At 48.4% G+C, this 18,712-nt stretch overlaps 1 protein-coding gene across 1 annotated transcript in view; it reads right to left on the bottom strand.

Annotated features, from left to right (window-relative positions):
- Positions 1–18,712, bottom strand: part of LOC101654740 (teneurin-4) — a 278,141-nt gene that overhangs the window by 224,823 nt on the left and 34,606 nt on the right. Inside the window, exons 4-6 of the mRNA XM_045293084.1 lie at positions 17,483–17,653; positions 9,664–9,878; positions 7,502–7,712 (exon numbers count right to left, since the gene is read on the bottom strand). Coding sequence (XP_045149019.1) covers positions 7,502–7,712; positions 9,664–9,878; positions 17,483–17,653 — 597 coding nt within the window. The remainder of the gene's footprint in view (positions 1–7,501; positions 7,713–9,663; positions 9,879–17,482; positions 17,654–18,712) is intronic.

The raw sequence follows: 18,712 nt of genomic DNA, 5'->3' as shown, positions 1-18,712 counted from the left end.
CTTCTTTTTCTTTTTCTCATGTCTATCCATGGAAGATAGGCCGGATAACCAATGCTGAAGAGAGAGCAATGGGGCCGCCGACTCGGGAAGACATGGGAGAGGAGGAGGTGGAAGAAAGGCAGCGGGGAGGCAACAAACCAGGGACAAGGGAACAACAAGAGATCTAAAATCCGTGGTGAGGAGGGCGTAGAACGCCTGGTGGGGTTTGATCAAGTGCGATGTAGCCAAGAGGAAGTACTGAGAGTCGAATGAAGGTCAAACATGCTAGTGGGACAGGAAGAAAGTAATAGGAAGTAGAGGCAAGAACTAGGAGACAAAAGACATTTATAGAGGTACAAATATAGCCATGCACATATGTAAATATATAAATATATTTATAGGGACAAAGGGATACATATATGTACCTATATTTAAATGTTAACTATTAAGGTAGCAGACAGGCATTGGGTCTCTCCTCAAGTACTTCCTCAATGCAAGAGCACTTTGTTCTAATAACCTGGCATTCTGTGATGCCCACCTTGCCGACAAGATCACTTTAGTCAAAATGGGTGCATAAGTAAATGTGGTGAAGAAAGTTGATGGTGCCTGGCTATTTAAAAATATCCTGTCTGGGGTCTTAAAGACTTGAAGTTAAACAAGCGGCCATCTAGCAGAGAAGCAACAAGACCACATGGAAGAAGCACACCAGCCTGTGTGATCACGAGGTGTCGACAGGATCAGGTATCAGGCATCAGAAGACCCCAAACAAATATATTTATGCAAATGATGGGGGCCATAGAGGAGATCCAAGTCCATCTTTAGACAATTGGACATTGCCTCACAGAAGGGTCACAAGGAAGAAACAAGTCAGCCAGGGTTCAGCATAGCATGTGTGGAACACACAAAATTCCTCTACTTCTTTAATGCTTCCTCCCCCCAACTATCATGACCCCAATTCTACCTTACAAATCCAGCTGGACCAGAGCATATACACTGGTACAGATAAGATCTCTGGACACACAGAATCCAGGGCAGATCAACCCCCAGGAACAGTAAAGCGAGTAGTGATACCATGAGAGTAAGGGGGAGTTGGGGGGGGGGTAGGGGGGAAAACAGGGAACCAACTACAATGGTCAACCTATAACACCCCCTTCCCAAAAGGCTGAACAACAGAAACATGGGTGAAGGGAGACCGTAGACGGTGTAAGATATGAAAGTAGTAATAACTGATCAATTTATAATAATTTATAATATAATTATCAGTGGTCTATGAGGGTGGGAGGGTGGGGGAGAGAGGGGTAAAAAGAGAAGCTAAATGATTTATTAATTATACATAAATAAATAAAAATAGATAGATAGAGAAGCAAGCAAGCTATTGGCCATGCCTGCGCCATGCTCACAACTGTTTCTATGTTCGGAGCCCACTGTTGCAGTCCACTATGTCAACCTATCTCCTTGCGGGTCTTCCTCTTTGAGGTGGGCTCTACTTTACCAAGCATGAAGTCCTTCTCCAGGGGCTGATAGCTCAGAAAAACGTGTCCAGAGCCCTTGAGTTAAAGTGTTGCCACCCTTGCTTCTAAGGGCTTTCTGGCCATACATCTTCCAACAGAGGTTCCCTTCGCTCTTCAGGCGCCCGTAGTAAATTCGACAGCCTTGCCCAGTGCACTCAAGGCGAACAGAGAAACGGCGCTACCCGGTGGTCTTTGGAAAATCAAGAAGGACTCTATTTTGACGACCCTTGGCAGACAGCAATGTACATGACAAGAGCGAGACAAATCTGGAGGAGGGATGCGTTCAGAGGGGAAGCAAAAGGAAACCACCAATGCCGTCACGAACTTAGACGCTGCCCTTCCTGCGGCTTCCTCTTCCTCTTTCCCGTCCCTTTCCCGTGAGCCCACAAGACTCAATCCCAGTAACATCCTCCACTTATATCGGGTCTAATAAGATCAATCTTTGGACATTAGTTCTCTTACCCTGTTGCTCAAAAGCCTGCAGCTGGACCTGCAGAATAAACTTTCTCCGTAGGGTGACATGCGTCTCCACGACAACTCACTTCTCCTTAATTTAGGGCTTGGTATAGTGGGGTACACATTGCACTGCTAACCCCCAGGTCAACAGTTCGAAATCACTAGCTGCTCCTCAGGAGAAAGATGAGGGGTTCTACTCCTGTAAAGAGTTACAGTCCTGGGAACCGAGACGGCAGTTCTACCTAGTCCTATAAGGCCACTCTGGCCGGAAATGACTTGATGGCAGTGCGTCCCACAGAACGGCTGGCTCCGCACAACTTGCACTCAGCTTTGGGCCTATGTACCTTTGGTACCCAGAACGTTTTCCTGAACACTCTCCTCTTTAAACATGAAAATTCGACAACTCCTCCCCTCCTGAACCACCAGGTGAGCATGCTCTCTCTTTCACCGCACTGTGACACTCCAGGGGTGAACCACCCTTCTTGCTCTTAGCCTTGGGTAGAGGTACTTACTATGTACATGAAGGCACCCTGGTTTCCTACTGGATACGAGTTGGGCTGCTAACCGCAAGGTGCACAGTTCAAGAGCACCAGCCACTCCGCTTCTCTGTGGTCTAACCTCAACTCTCACTTCTCTTATCTGTGCTTCCAGATCCACTGCGGGACATACCTCATTCTTTTCCAACCTGGCGCATGTGGTCCCAATGCCAGGTAGATGTCTTCTCATATTTCAGCATCCCCCCAAATGGAAAGATAAGGTGCTAAGGGAAGAGCCCAAACACTCCAGTGCTGACCTCTCAGGTAGTGGGGGTTGTAAACAAGGATCCCTGGTGACCCAGTGGTTAAGCACTTTGCTGCTCACCCAGAGGTCGGCAGTTCAGATCTCCAGGGAAAGATGTGGCATCTTCCACTTTGGGAAACACTGCTAAATGGGCCGGTTAGAATCAACCCCACAGCAGCTGGCTTGGGCTTTTGGCTTTTAGGTCATGAGGGATGGGGTGACAATAACACTACTAACAGTCATTTCATGCGGTGACTGGAGGCCTGCCGACTGCACAGCACATGGGGAAGTCTGCCCTAAACGGCAATGGGCTAATCACAGCTTAGGGATTGTGAGACACCTGCCTACTTCATTCTCACACCTAAGGTCAATGACGACTCTAGGCCCCCTACAGGTAATGGAGCACGGAACCAAACAGGACACCGCCCTGACACGGGGCCTTCCACCCGGCAGAGGCAGGCTGTGCTCTCTGCACAAAGCCCCCACGCGCAAACGCATCTCGTTTGCAGGGAGCTCTGTCAACATCGGCTTTCTGTGTGTCTGTATTTGTGTATACGGTTTGTAAAGTGCTTCATTTTTTACCCCCAAAGGCAAAAGATAAACTCATTTATTTAAAAATCATCAGCTGGATTGCATTAAATGGAGGGAAAAGCAAAAAAAAAAAAAAAATTACACAAGACAGCCATTTGCTACATTAAGCACAATGATTTCTCCGGTTACTTAATTATAGACAGGCATAAATACACTCCATTCTGACATCTTGGGGTCTGTTGAAACCGTAGACCTGGGTTTCGGCATGTAACGCAGGGAGGGTCATATTCCAATGTGTGTGTTAAGCAAACCTGAGAGTTACCGTTGTATATTGGGACCATAATGACTTCACTAAAACAAGACCTACACTTTTAATTAATCTGCCAAGACAAATTACAACTCATAGCTCACAGGTAATGACCACGGACAGCTGAGACTCAGAGCCGCGACTCTCTGGGAGAGAGGGATGAACAGCAGCACCGGAGTCACTGGTTTTGTATTAAATGTGTGTGTGTGTGTGCGGGCGCACATTCGTTAAACAATCACGGTAGCTTGAAGGGAGACAGGCAGGTCAGGGAAGTTGCAAGAAGGGGGCGGGCGGGGCAGGAGGAAGGGAGAGAATCCTAACAGCTTCTGCTTCTGGAGCGTGTATGGGCTCGGGAAGGCAGGGCCAGGCCTTCCCTCTCTCGGGAAAGCACTGTTAGGGTTTCAGTCGCAGAGGTGGCCTGGCTGCGCAGGGTCACAGAGCTAACCTGAGACCAGGACGGGGCCGGGAGGAACAGAAAGGGATGCCCGGTCCCTCACTACACAAGGGACGCACACAAGGTCACCTGGCCCCCACCTTATGTCAAAGATATGGTGAGACCCACGTGGAGCTGCACAGCACAAATGAACACGTGAACACAGTTCTGCCCCGGTGTACCTTGCTCAGTGTAAGCCAGGGCGGCCCGGGGCCTCCTGGTCCATCTGCCCCTGGGTGGAGGGCACACATTTTCAAAGCTTGTTGCCAGGCCACCAGAATCGAGAGCACCTGGGCTCTACCTCGGCCACACTGAACCTTCAGTTCTGAGGAATGGGCCACAAATCTGAATTTCTCGTTGGCTTCCCCTGGGCTTCCTTTGCACGAGACGTCTCCTATCTGCCAGGTCCACGGACCGCTCGCACTATTACTGGGAGTTGTTTAGAAACGCAGAGTCACAGGCCCCCCGGGACTCCCACATCAAACCCTGCAGCATAACAGGACCCCCAGGTGATGTTCATTACTCACTGCAGAGCCTCTGCTCAGAAACACATGCAAGGGCTTAGGGGAGGCAAAGGCCTATTTCTTCATATTTAGGTGTGAGTGGAGGGGCCAGAAGGAAGAGCGAGACAGGGCCTTTGGTGATGACGAGACAGGTTAGCACGCTGACCAGCCAGAACCGCCAGAGGGGCCTCGCTGCACTTAGAGGCTGGTTCTCCAAGACGCATTTCCCAAATAAAAGGAGCATTCTTTGAGGTGGGTGGGGGTTGTACTAATATCCTGTCATATTTAAACTCAGTTATTACCAATGAAGCATTCTGTAAAAACCTTGCTCACGATACATGCTTGGCATCTTTAAGCAGCAGGTGTGGGAGAAATTGGGTGGGGAGGCAGTGCCGGCCGTCACTCGGGCACCGCGGAGGACCTGGTAATCACACCTCTAAATGGAAGCCACCACATAGCCACAGAGCGAAAGTAAACAGGGGCTGAGGGGGCAAGCCACCGCCCCCCCACCCCCCACACTACGTGTCTGCTTCACTGACCATGAGGGACCAGACCGGGCTCGCCCATGCCCTGCTGGCCTCGGTCACTGGAAACCAGAGAGCTGTAGCTCCCCATTCCAGAATCCCGAAAAAATAGAAGCTGTGGTGATTTGTACAAGATGCAATACATAAGGGGCAGAGATTCTGAACCCAGCACACTTTGCACTGCGCCCCAGGAGGCAGCATTGGGGTGGAAACCAGGGGCTGGGGCTGCCGAGCCCTGTGATGGGGCCTGAGCAGAGAGAGGGTGACCGACATCCTTTACCTGAGTGAGGGTGTCCCACAGACATGCCAAAGCCTGGGCAACCAACAGGACCCCCCCGGGGTCAGGACAGAGGCTGTCCAAACAAGAAAAGCCCAGATGGTATCTCCTGCCTCGCAGCTGGTGCCCAATGGCGGAAGCGGTTCTATTTTATGAACAGGGACGCCCTATTCCATCAGTAGCTCGTTCTCAGGTTTCACGTTTCGTTGGAAGGTCCTCTCTGACTAGACACTAAGGGCAAAACTGCAAGTACGATGAAAAGCGCCGGACATGGATCACGGCTGTTTAACAGGAAGGAGGTGGTCCGGAGGAGGCTCAACCTGAACGAGCTGTGAGACTCTCTTCCATGATGTGGGGAAAGCTAAGGGATGAAGCGCAAGGCATGGAACCAGCTTAGCCCAGCAGTTCAGTCACGTTGACAAAGCCACACCAGAATGGACCCAAAGTCTTAAAATGTGGGTGAGCACACATGCTAAACAGACTGGGAACAGGCCAGGTCCAAGCCCCGTGGCAGGTTTAACCTCATTTTTAGAAAATAAGGGCAATGTGCACACTGCATAGCCCCCAGACCTCTTGAGCATCCGAGCTGAAAACAACAGTGTCCAGCTCAACAATGGCAGCCCGGACCACACCACTGTGAAGGGATGTTGCTCTCCACAGACAAGGCAGTAATCCACTCTCTCTTCCAAGATTCCCATTCCAGGGCTGTATTTTTTTCCAGGTTCACTTGGCATTCTAGATCACCCAAAACTTTAAGTCCATTAAACAAAATAGGTTCTGTGCCAGTTTTAAGTCACTAGTCGTGCCTCAGTTATCTTGAATGGATGTGAAGTCAGGGCCAAGCACCGGGCGACAACACCCAGGCCTGCTCTGTGTGTGAGATTCAAATCTTGCCATCTAGGCCACTCTGACCCGGGTGTCAGAGTGGAGCAGTGCTCTACAAGGTGGTCAATGACTCGATTTCAGTACAGACGTCAACAGCCCTTTCTTCTCAAGTGCCTCTGGGTAGACTCGAATCTCCCATCTTTTTAAAAAATTTTTACAATCATTTTATTGAGGGCTCATGCAACTCTTATCACAATCCATACATGCATCCATTGTATCAAGCACATTTGTACATTTGTTGCCCTCATCATTCTCAAAACATTTTCTTTCTACGTGAGCTCTTGATATCAGCTCCTCATTTTCCCCTCCCTCCCTGATCTCCCCTCCCTCATGAACCCTTAGGTAATTTATAAATGTATTATTAGTTTGTCATATCTTATACTGTCCAATATCTCCATTCACCCACGTTTCTATTGTCCGTCCCCCAGGGAGGAGGTCATATGTAAATCCTTGTCATCGGTTCCCCCTTTCTATCCCACCCTCCCTCCACCCTCCCAATATCGCCACTCTCACCACTGGTCCTGAAGGGATCATCCTCCCTGGATTCCCTGTGCTTCCAGTTCCTGTCTGTCCAGTGTCCATCCTCTGGGCTAGCTGGAATCTCCCATCTTTGGGTTAGCCACCAAACCCTTCGTCATTTGTACAAGCCAAGGGACTCTTGTAAGAGATTGCTGTCCGAACAATTGACTCACAGCGACCCATGTGTCACAGAGTAAAAACCGTGTTCACCGTTCAAGGCTGTAACCTTTTAGAAGCAGATTGCCAGGCCTGTCTGAACCACCCACCAGGATGCCAGTAGTTCAGCACTTAACCTTGTGCACCAGGCAGGGACCCTGGTCAGAGATTAGGGAACTTCTACTCTCAACAAAACCCTACTCTGACTGATGACACTGGTCATCCAGTCCACGGCATCATTCTCACTCTCTCCAAGCCTTTATCTTCTCCTCCCATCTGCCAGGGCTTGTTGCTCCAGAAGCAAATAGCAAATCAGTGAGTTGAACCAACTGAGACTGACAAAGATAAAGAGGTGCCTGTCTCATGGTATCAGTCCCACACCTTGGTCTTTTAGTGCAGCTGCTGACCAGAAATAAAGTGGACAACAGCCCTGGGCTTAAGTGACTGCCCAGAAGGCTCTTGTAGGTCCTCCTGTCTCCTGCACGCTAATTATGTGCAGCTCACACCTGTCCTTTGTCCCCCAAGCCCAGCCAGGATGCTCTCATGAGAGAAGGCATCCACAACACCCCAGAATCTCCAAGCATCTTCCCCCCCAGACAGACAAGAGCTTATGGACCCCAGAGGAGTGGGGTTTGCTTACCAATGGCAGTGGTGAGAAAAGAAACCACTTCTGACTCCTTTCCGTCGTTGTAAAAAGCCAGGTGCCAGATTCCGGAATCCAAATACTGGATGAAGCCTGTCTCATGGCTCGAGGGAGGGGCGACTCCCCGAGACTGGCGCTGGGGTCCTTCCAGACTCCGTGCTTCCTGGGTGAGGAGCCTCCTTCCATCCAAGAGCTCCACAAAGTCAAACTGCAGCACAAGGAGAGCAACATTATCAGGGGACCTGCTTCATCTTTCCCCCAGATCTTCACTCCTCTCAAGGCAAGAGTGAAGAGGCTAGAACCACCTGGAGGCTGATCACCCAACTCAGACCTCCTTCCCAAGTCCCACTGGGCCCACGGCCATCTCCTGATTCTCATGCGTGGGTTATTCTTGTAGTCTCCATCTGTTCAGATTTTGTTGTGTGTGGGGTTGAGTCTTCCTTGGCTATGCTTGCACCAGGTCGACCATGTGTTTCTCGATGATGGGCACATGACTGGAAACCCAGCTAGTTAGTGACTGTTGAACTGCATGTCAATCACGACGGGAGCCTGAGGGTCTAGGCCAGGGGCTGGGGCACCGGGCCTGCTAGACCCATCGGTGGAGAGCCAATGAGAATTCTGACTATCTTCCTTTTGTCAACGAGCCTTTCCAAATTCTCCAGCTTCAGGGAGTACTTTTAGGGAAAGGAAACTCGATGAGCTCAGAACTGGACCAGGCGGTATCAACTCTAATTGCTGATTGATCGGGGATTGCTAGTGCAAGGCTCAAGAGCAGTCAGTCTCTCAGGGCTAACAACAGGCAGGGGTTAGATCCTCCTGGCCGAGGAGCAAGCCAATTGAGTTAATTTCTTCCTCTCTTATCTTTAAAAAGATATATAAAGATACTATTTTCTCTAACGTGAAAAATATCGTCTAAAGGTAGCAAGTCCAGGACCAGTGTGGTAGCTCTGTAAAGTCACCGGGGACCCAGGTGCTCTCTACTCTTGCGGACTTCACATTTAACCAGTGCAGCCCTGCCGCTTTTGACTAGCATTCTCAAAGAGGGATGGGAATAGCCTTGCTCCCAGGCTGAGCCCACTGTAAAGCTGATGACAGCAGAGGCAGTTCGGTTAAAAGGTAACACCTGATCACGTTTGTTCTCCCATTTCACCCATTTTAAAGTTGTTTCGGTTTTTAGTGTTTCCTGCTGTCTTTTGTTGGAACTTAACAAAATCACTTTTGGGGGGGCTCTGACAGCTCTTCGAATATTCCATACATCCATTGTATTGAGCACATCTGTACATTTGGCTGTCTTTTTCATGGAAGTTTTCTATGTTTTGTCTTGTCACTATTGTTGGTTTTTTTTGGGGGGGGTGCTGTTGTTTGCTTTCTGTTTGTGTTTTGTTAGGCTTTTCATCTATGAAATGCAGGACAGACAGATCTATAGAGACAGCCGCTGGGTTGATAACTGCCTAGGCGCATGGTGGGGGAGGGGAAGTGGGGAGCACACAACCACGAGTATGAGAACATGTTCTGCAATTGATTGTGGTGATACTTGTACAACTCTTCATATGATTGAACAATTACATCATATGATGTGTGAAGCATATGCTGATACAAGTATTTTTAAAAGTATCAACTAGCCGGTGGCCTAGGAAGACTGTTTTGACCTGGGGATATTGAAGACGGGGGTCTAGTCCACATGCCTGCCAACTTCAGCGTTGGCAGGAGCTTGCTCACATCTCTCTGGTTACCGATGATGACTGGGGCAGAGCCAGGCCTCTGGGGCCAGCCTTCGAGGATGCCCAGTGTGCACATGTGCACGAGCTGGTATCCGAATCCTGGGCCCAAGCTGGTATATCTGACAATAACAGGGCTCACACTCAGGTTTATCTGATGCCAAAATGCATGCTTTTCTTTCTTTTTTTTTTTTTTTAAGTTACGATTTCCACTCCCTTCTAGATCATATCTTGTAGAGAAATTAACTTAGGAGACTGGGTGTTGGGGTGTTTCCCACCTCTTAAAGGTTCCCAGAGATATAACCTTCCTCACACAGAACCTGGGGGGGAGGGGATATGGACAGGTGGGTTCAAAGACCCAGTTAGGGCTTGTTGGCTTTGGGCTAAGATCTGAGAGAGAAGTCCCCTGCAGAGCAGCAGAGTCCTGGGGGATCTGGTTACCTGGGTATGCGAAGGAGGCAGGCCTTTTCTACCATAAATGCCAACCAGTGCTGCCTTTCCCAGAGACACGTTGAATTTCAGATGCACAGGATGATCTATGAACACTTGCGATCTCCAGAAAGTGCCGGGAGGGATCTTCTGGGAAGCCCGTCTCCCCACGTCGATTTCTCCAGAGTCGATAAAACTGTCCTCGGGAAAGAAACTACTGGACTTTCCTACCGAGACACAGGGAAGGGGAGGCAAGCACATCACGGTCAACCACAGATGAAGCAAGGGCCCAGGGCCTCCGAGCCGCCAGGACTCTCGCCAGCTTTGCCCTCCCCCTCCGCCACGTGCCGCTGCCAGCGCCCTCTCGCCAAGTGAGGGGTAAGAACGGCTCATCGCTTCCCAGACCCCTCCCCCTGGGATGCTCAAATTGTTCTGCTAAAAATATGCCTGCTTCCCAACCGGTATGGGTCCTCCCCGAGGGCCATCTGTTTACTGCATCACTCCACAGCTTGTTAAGATATATTATGATCCTAAAAATAATCAGCTGTGGTTGCATGAGACTGTGTGTGTGTGTGAAGGAGTGCATGCTAATAGGAAAAAACAGAGAGAGCGAGGTATTGTTATTACATTTGCAACTCAGATTGATTCCCCAAGCAGTGAGTAGAGTGACCTGCATGAAGCGAGGTATGCAAAAAGCTCCTTAGTTGACTGATGGATAAAGTGGAAGCCACACTGTGAGGCTGGGCCATGTGGATGGGCAGGGGTGGGGGCGTGGCTGTGTTAGGGTTGGGCCGAGCTAGCGACTGGGGGAAAGGAGGAAAAACTGATTTCTGAAGGGAGAAACATTTCTAAAAAAAATTCTGTCTTTGGATGAGGGGGAAGGTGCACATCTTTTTGTGCTAAGATGGGCCAAGTTGAGAGACTTTTTGAAGTTTAGACAAAATATCGCTGGCACACGTGGCCATTCAACTCAGATCCTCGATGCTGTGCCCGGTGTGCTGTCAGGATTACAGCCTTTGCTTGGGCATGACTGAGGAGCCCCATGGCTTTGTGGGGACACTTCCAGTGCCAGGAAGGAAGGTCGCTTATCAAGTTTCCTCGGTCTAGTAATTAAATACATTCACATATGAAAAGTATAAACCCTGGCTTCCTGCCAGAAATCAGCCTTCTGAGGAAATGGGAGGGAGTGGGCGGCTGTAGGGACGCTGGAGACACGGCCCTCAGGACATCTTCTAGAGCATCCAGAAGGCGGCCCCTGGGTACCCCGGGTCCACGGCTCTCTGAGTTGTTAAAGACGTTTGAGGAGACAGTTTAGAGACTAGAATTCATTTGTAAAGAACACACGTCGGTGGGAACTCTGATGAAAAACATTTGGGGAATAAGAAATTAAAATGTCTTTTTCCTAGCTATGGAAGACTCCTTACAAAGCACATTTGATGCTGAAATGGAGATTGGCAGGGCATTATTGTAGTCATAAAATATTTTACTGTTTTAAATAATAAAATTCAATTTAAATGCTAAATTTCTCCATATGTTATCATTCCCCTATAAACTTCTCGGCAGAAACATCAGGGCTTGTTTTTTTTTTTTTTTAGCTTCAAACCATTAAATGTTATTTTAATTAAAAAATATGCCAACAACTCAAAAAAAGTTAAAATGCATGCTAACAATAAAAGTACCACAAGTATTATGTCATTAGCCTGGGAAAGAGTTTACATTTAATTCCTTTTCAGAAAGGAATGTCTCCCCAGAATCTTACCTTAAAATATGAACGGGGACACACACACACACACACACTCTCTCTCTCTCTCTCTCTCAAAGTTCAAAGATAAAAGCCAAGTTGACAAAGCATTGATATGGCAGAGAATTACTTCGACATTCTCCCTTCTCTGAATTTTAGCTTTCTAATGCTACAGTCATTTTCTATTCCAGGTTTAAAAAGAGAGAGTATACCCTTCCTTCAGCTTTAGATTCAGCTAAGGATGCAGAGCTCTGAGCGAATCCAAAACAAAGCGGAACGAGCTCCCAGCTTGTGCTCCTGGAAATTACATGGAAATAGGTCTGAGGCTGCTAATTCAAGGACTCATTTCCTTTGTCAGTGGGTGGGTGGGAGTCAGAGCTGTTAGGATTTCAGGCTTGTGTGACATCAAACAATTCCTAGGTTTGAAAATAAATCATGGACAACTGAGGCCAGATTTTACCCTGTTGCTAGAGAGCCTTGCACAGTTCATGTTTCTGGGAGGAAGCAACTACTAACTACATCAGCCAAGTTCTGTGGCCACAGAGGTCAAGGCCAAGCCCAAAGATTCCCCCAGAGGTCCACAGGTTCCAGGAGCAGAACTAAACTGACTCTTTCCCGAGAGGAGGTGGAAAACGGTGGATTTTCTTTTTCAGTAAGCTAGTGTTGCCCAGTGGTAAGGTGGGTTAAGCTATGGGCTGCTAACCTCAAGGTTGGTAGTTCAAATCCATCAGCTGCTCTGCTGACAGCTGAGGCTTGTTGGCTCCCATAAGACTTAGTCTTGGAAACCATACGGTCTGTCCTACAGACCCACTTTGAGTTGGAATTGACTCGGTGCTAGTGGGCTTAGTATTTCACCTAGAAATATGAGGGAAAATAGGATTGGTATATATATAACAATGAAACAAAGACAGTAAATTTGGGGTGGGGGGCACGCTTCACCAGACCTGGACCTTCCATAGTGGGGTCTGTGAGGGTCACGCTGGAGATTTGGTTCAGAGGTGACTTCTGTGGTAGAAGTCATCCAGTCCCAGGCCTCAGCCTCTCAGAGGGCTCCGAGAAGCCGCTGTGCAGATTTCACCTGCCGCCAGTCCTCCTCTCCTTCCCACCCGAGGAGCCCTGTGGCCCAACGGTTAGTGCTCAGTTCCAACCCGAAGGACTGGCGCTCCACACCTACCCAGCGGCTTTGCAGGAGGAAACCCTGGGTGTCAATCTGCTGTCATCGGGGTCACAGCCAAGAAAACGCTGGAGGCCATTCTACTGCTCTACGCGGGGTCCCTGAGTCAGAGCAGCCCTAATAACAGCACGCCGCCCCCACAAAACGACATCTAAGAAGGGAATGGGCACCGTCATCAGGAAAGAGTCTGCAGCCTGTTCACTGCCTTTACCTGATGGACAAGACGTGAGATTGGCTGGGCTGAGGATCTGGCCGGAGTAGCCTCCCAGCTCCTTTGCCTTTAAAAAGCCCTACTATCTTCCTCTCTCTAGATCCCATACTTGAAGCCTTGTCCTTAATTCTGAGCAACACACTGTGGGTACTAGGATAGCAAAGAACCTAACCCCCAAACCACACCCATTCCCAGGGAGTTATTTCCAACTATATGGAAACACTTAGCATACGCAATGCAACCCGTGAAGGTTTCCCTTGTTCTCGCTGAAGGATTGCCTCTTGCTTGGTCCATGTGAGGTTCCTTAGTGAGCACAATAAAGTACTCTGGAATTCCCATTCTTTTCAACAACATCATCATCACACAGCAACCCACCAACGGTAGAGTCAAAGGGGAGGATAAAGGCTCACGGCAGTTGGAAGAGGAAAGTCTTGTGCGTAAAATTCAAATTCCTACCTACAGTCTAGAAAACAGTAACATTATTATAATGACATGAATAACACTGTCATTATGATAGTAACAGTAATAAAGGTAGAGGTAGAAGCCTTAATGATAATAATATTAACTACCCTTTACTGAGTTCCAACTACATGCTGAGCACTTGCCAATATATCAGTTCACGTAATTCTCACAAGAAAACCCGTAGACTGAGACTTGGAATGCTTAAGAAACCATTTAGAGACTAAGTCATTTGGACTCATTCTTTAGTTGGCAGGACATGACCTTCCAGAGGATTAAATTAATGGGTGATTAATTGAAATTCTACAAAGACATTCCTGATTGGGGTGGGGGGAGGTGCACTGACCCCCTCTTCAAGAGCAAGAGTCCAATTTAATTCACAGTCTCCGCAAGTTAAATATCAAGGCTAAGTCAGTTAGAGTCATAAGCCACTTAAGAAGTTCCTGGCATCACGGAACACAAGAAGTTGACTATTTTTATTAAAAGAAACCCACACACAGCTCCATAGTTATAGGCCAGTAGTCAGGGTCTCTGGAAACCCTTGAGAAGAACAGGGAAGGCCCACCAGGTACCCCGATGGCTTAACTCTCAACAAAGGGCTTAACTCAGGATTCGGGACCCCCAACAGCATGATCATGTTGCCACGGGCAGAGCCTCTCGTAACAGTCCCTTTCTTTGTTAAGATGTATTGATCTGATGTAGATCCATGCCTTCTCTAGCAGTGCTGGGTAAGTATGCACTCATGAATATAAAAGAAATTGCTCAACGAATTGCTGAAATGATTGGATAGCTCAGTTAAATAGGGGAGACTTAGTAGAACTGAAATCCCGTGCACTTCCCAGTAAGGGTCTTTACTCTCCTGATCTGCTACTGATGTACAGCAGGCCCACCCTGCTAATCAACTACATTTTCTCCTCCATCCCCACCTTTCTGGTTTTATTTTTATTCATTTATTTATTTTTTGCAATGTCATAACCCACACAAAGAATCCCTTAGTTTCCTTAGCAACTGTTGAAATTTATTTGATTATCAAAATAAGCTGTTCCACTTGGGGAGCCCAGCTGAGTCTGTGTGCAGCAATCTGCATGGTTCAAACTGACAGGCAATTTGGATTTCATTGCAGAAAGGAGAAAATGCTATCCCTAGCCCGTCAGTTCAGCCATCAGAAATGCTTGTTTATCCCATGCTTCTCCCCCTTCCCATTAATGTATAACACACGTTCCGTGGCTTTACTCTGAAAAGCTGCGGTATTTGGTTTCCATCCCATGACAATCTCAAAATGGTTAGAGCCACTTTGAAAATGTAGTATGAATGGCCCTTTGAGGTTGTTCTCAAGGACATAACGAACATGTAAAACACTCAGCTTACCACAAAGTTCATGTGCATAATGGAAAGAATAGCTATCTATCCTTTAACAATAATCAAAAGTGTCCCAAACCTATGCAGGGTATGTTGGTGTAAAAGGTTAATTAACTTAGATTTCCGGAATTTTGATAAGTGACAGAGAATGATTCGAGATTCAGACAGACAAGAAGGGAACTAAAATGTGTTGCGTGGCTCCTCACTACAGGCCTTTCAGCGGAGGTGTCAGCACCTGGACTCCACGGAGGAGACAACGAAGACCGAAGAAGAGGGAATAGCTGGCAGGAGTTAACATTGCCAGGAAAGGGTAAGATCAGGAATTGAACCATCAACACTCAGCCCAGCTTATTTACTCTACTCCCATAGACAAGACTTCTTCTCTCCCTGTAGCAACAAGAACATCAATCTTCATTCTGGACTCTGCTTTCTTCTGATACTCTGGGATGAGACAGGAAATATGTTTTTTTTTTTAAAAATCAGGGTTCAGATTTTGAGATATGTCTAAGGAAAAAGGCCTTTCACGTCACAATTAAAAACAAACTCAGTAGACAGCAGCGTAAAAGAAATTAAGAACCACGTGGTCTCTCGTAGACTGCAGGAAGTTCTGTTTTTCCAGCCCCGTGTCTTTTGCAAGCTGATATCATTGTTTTCGATGCTGACCACTTTCCAGCACTGCACTGCATTTAAGAGGCTTGTAAACAGGATTTCCATTTCATTAGTAGTGACAGATAGTCCCTTTAAGCAAAAAATACTCCAATTAACCTGATGCAATTTTATTTTGCCTCTTATCAGTACCTCCTGCTCCTCGGGAAAACCAGACCAAACCTAAACAATCCACAGACTCTAATTTCATTAGCGTGAGAGATTACAGATAGAACCAACTCCTGTTGAAAGAATGTTTGACACAGATGGTGGAAGGAAGAAAATACATTTTGCTAAATAAGACCATCCACCAATTCCTTAAGGGTTCAACAAATCTTCCATCTACTTTTGTGCATGCTGCCCTAAAGACAGTCCTCACATTATGTCATCCACCTATATAGCAAAGGATCCTACTACAGACTGGCACTGTTATCATCACGTCAACTGCCAGGACCATGGACAGGGCCAACAGTAACTTTTGGGTGGGAAGTCATCTAGTTAGCTATGTGATTGAATACTACTCACATCTGCAGAATGTGCCAATCATAATGGGGTTTAGATCATATTTAGCTCAATAACTTTTTAAAAGATGAAAATAAAGCCAGAAGAGCAGTTCAAGGCATCCCGCTGAGGGTCGCACCACTGGTCAGTGGCAGCACCTGGACTTGAACTTAGGCTTCTAGCCTCTTACTTCATAGTTCTTCTCACAGCCCTGCCCACAATATAGCCTTCCATATTCCATTAACATACAAAGACAGTACAAATTATTAGGACTGTTAAGTCTTAACATTTTTTATAAAGGAGAGAGCTGGCTTTCCCCCTCACAACAGGAGTCAGGCATCCTGATTGGGTTTTGTGAAACTGTCCCCAAATTTCACTCCATTAAAGATGACCATAGGTCCAGAGTTGACGTTGGCCTTGAGGACCATCGTTTCGAAGGTCACAGACGTTCTCTCTGATCAAGCACAGAACACCTTGTTACCCAATAGGATGCTTAGCAAGCAAATACTTGAAAGGCTTGGGAGACTCAGAGCCATAGCCCCAGAGCTCACTGGGATGAGAGGACAAAGAAGGTGACACACACAGGAGACTGGAGGCCCCAATAGCCGTTACCAACTGTGGCGACACCAGAGAGAGACAGCAGAGAGTATAAGTCACCGCAGAACGGAGGAGAAGAGAGGCCCGCACTGCCTACAATGAAGACCAGACTGCCTGTCAATGTGACACTTCTGGTGAACTTCTTGAGTGAACTTTCCCCACTCTTGGTTTACTGTCAAGTAATGTGTGTCTACCGATACCTGATGGGGAGGACTCCGGAGAAACTTAGGACTGAACTCTGTGGACCTCCCCTTTCAGAAGGCCAATGGCCCAAGGCAACCACCACCATTTTTGAGAAAGAAATAACCCTGCCTCGTTGTACAATGGATGTTTGCATCCAGCTCGCCTTCAGGGGTGTTCTAGCCAAGGCAGGCAGGAGGGAGGCTGGCGTTCAGAGAAGGCAAGAGTCCCTGGGGTTACAGAGACCTGTGCTCTTATCCCTAGTCTATGATTTACTGGCCAGGTGAGGGTGGCCAAGTAAATTAACATCACCCTTCGCTTTGACTTCTAAAATAGAGAGGAAATATCATACTTACCTCACAGGACCTCTGTGAGGATTACATTTGACATGTTCTTGACAGAAAGTTTTGTAACAAACACACTGTACAAACACTAATAATTACTGCTATTTTTACAGATGAGAAAACCAGGGCTTTGGGAAATGAGGTGATTTGTTGGAGATCACGTGGTTGGGAAATGAGGTGATATGTTGGAGACCACGTGGTTGGGAAATGCCGGAACACTTGGAACGAGTGCTGTGGACCACGAGGATCTGAGGATGTGCCCATTATGGCAAACCATGGGCCTGCCACCACCCCACCTCCCCACTGCTCCCAGAGATACCTCCCTAGAGGTTTCCCTGACAGGGCTTGCCTGCTCCCTGGCACTCCCAGATGGCCACCCCAGCCGTGCGAATGCCCACAATGCTCCCCTGGAGGCATGGGATGGGATGCTGCCGAGAGCTCGCGGTGACAAGGGACGGAGATGCAGACATGGGCAGACTGGCAGCCGGTGTGGAGCGAGGGATGGAGGAAGCGCCAGCGCATGGAGCTGTGAGCCAGGCACGTGACGCGCAGAATGGAGGTCTCCTTGGGTCAAAGGCAGACACAGAGGACTCACGACACGGACAACACAGCAACCCTACCTTCTGTGGCTCCTTTGCCTTTCCTGTCAGGGATCTCTAACCCAGTGCCCCCTGAGGGATACAGGGAGACGTCCGTTGGCACAGGCCAACTGCTGGCTGTGTCCTCCGTGATCTCATACATCTGCCCCTCCATCGGCTGCAGGTGCCAGTTTAGGCCAAACAGGTGCATGGCTGTGGTGAGCAATGAGAAAAGTCATCTTTTTCTGCTGGACGTTTGGTTCAACAACTACCCTCTGGGGGCCCAGAGATGGTCAGGCTTGGACCCTGCCCTGAAGGGGCGCACGGTCTGTGTGGGGCAGGGAGGGTACAGGGCAGGGGAACTTCAGGAGGTCTTGACCGTTAACTTCAAAAGATAAATAACCATCTGGGATGTGGGGGATTGTCATTTGCATAACCAAGGGTTCATCTGCAAAGTCCAACAACTGAGTAGCCAAGCAGGCACAGAGTGTACACAGTTTACAGAGCAGGAAAATGCACCATGGCTCACAGTCCTAGGCGAAGTCTCTTGCCATCACTCACAGTAAGAGGCATGTAAGTCACCACACCAGAATGCCATTTTCCACCGCTGGTTTGGCGAAGGTGACAATGGCTGAAGATGCCTTAGGCTGGCAGGGCCTGGGACACTAGCACCCTCACAGATGGCTCCTGTGAGCCAGCGTACACCAGTAAGCCTGTGGGGGGGCAACATATCCCCTTACCATAGGACTTAGTGAGTTTGCTTCTAAAGTTTCTTCTCCAGATCTACCCACCCATTTACCAAATGAGTTACATTCAACATTAATCCCAGAAGCATTTTTTGTTTAATTAGAAAAAGACAAGGCAACTTCCAGAAGTCACTGCGCAGGCCTTTCTTCCTCGTCCCCCTCTGGCTGGAAGCTCCGCTGAAGCCTGGTCACGGACATCCTGACACGCGGCCTGCAGAGCTGCAGGGGGCTGGCTGGGCAGGCGCGGAACCCCGGGAACCCCGGAGAACGCGGTGCCGGGGCCACCAGTGAGGCCCGGCTGCCTTGCGCTCTGCCTGCAGGTTCAGCGGCGGGGGCTTTCCCGCCCCCTCGGCAAGAAAAGGACCCGCTAACTAATATGCATGGGAGGAGTGCATGCTCCGTTTCCGTTGCTGAATTAGCTCACATTTCTGCCTACTTTCTTACTGCTTCAATCTATATATCGGCAACTCCGGCAGTAATGAAGAAATCGTCCCCACTAAGGACAACTCGGCTACGTGCAGCAAAC

This window comes from Echinops telfairi, unplaced genomic scaffold (genome assembly GCF_000313985.2).
Source record: "Echinops telfairi isolate 266 unplaced genomic scaffold, ASM31398v2 ScPeMD7_1713;HRSCAF=2227, whole genome shotgun sequence".
In the NCBI taxonomy this organism is placed as follows: Eukaryota; Metazoa; Chordata; class Mammalia; order Afrosoricida; family Tenrecidae; genus Echinops; species Echinops telfairi.
Note: the sequence above shows the minus strand (reverse complement) of the source record. Positions and strands in the feature narration are given on the sequence as shown.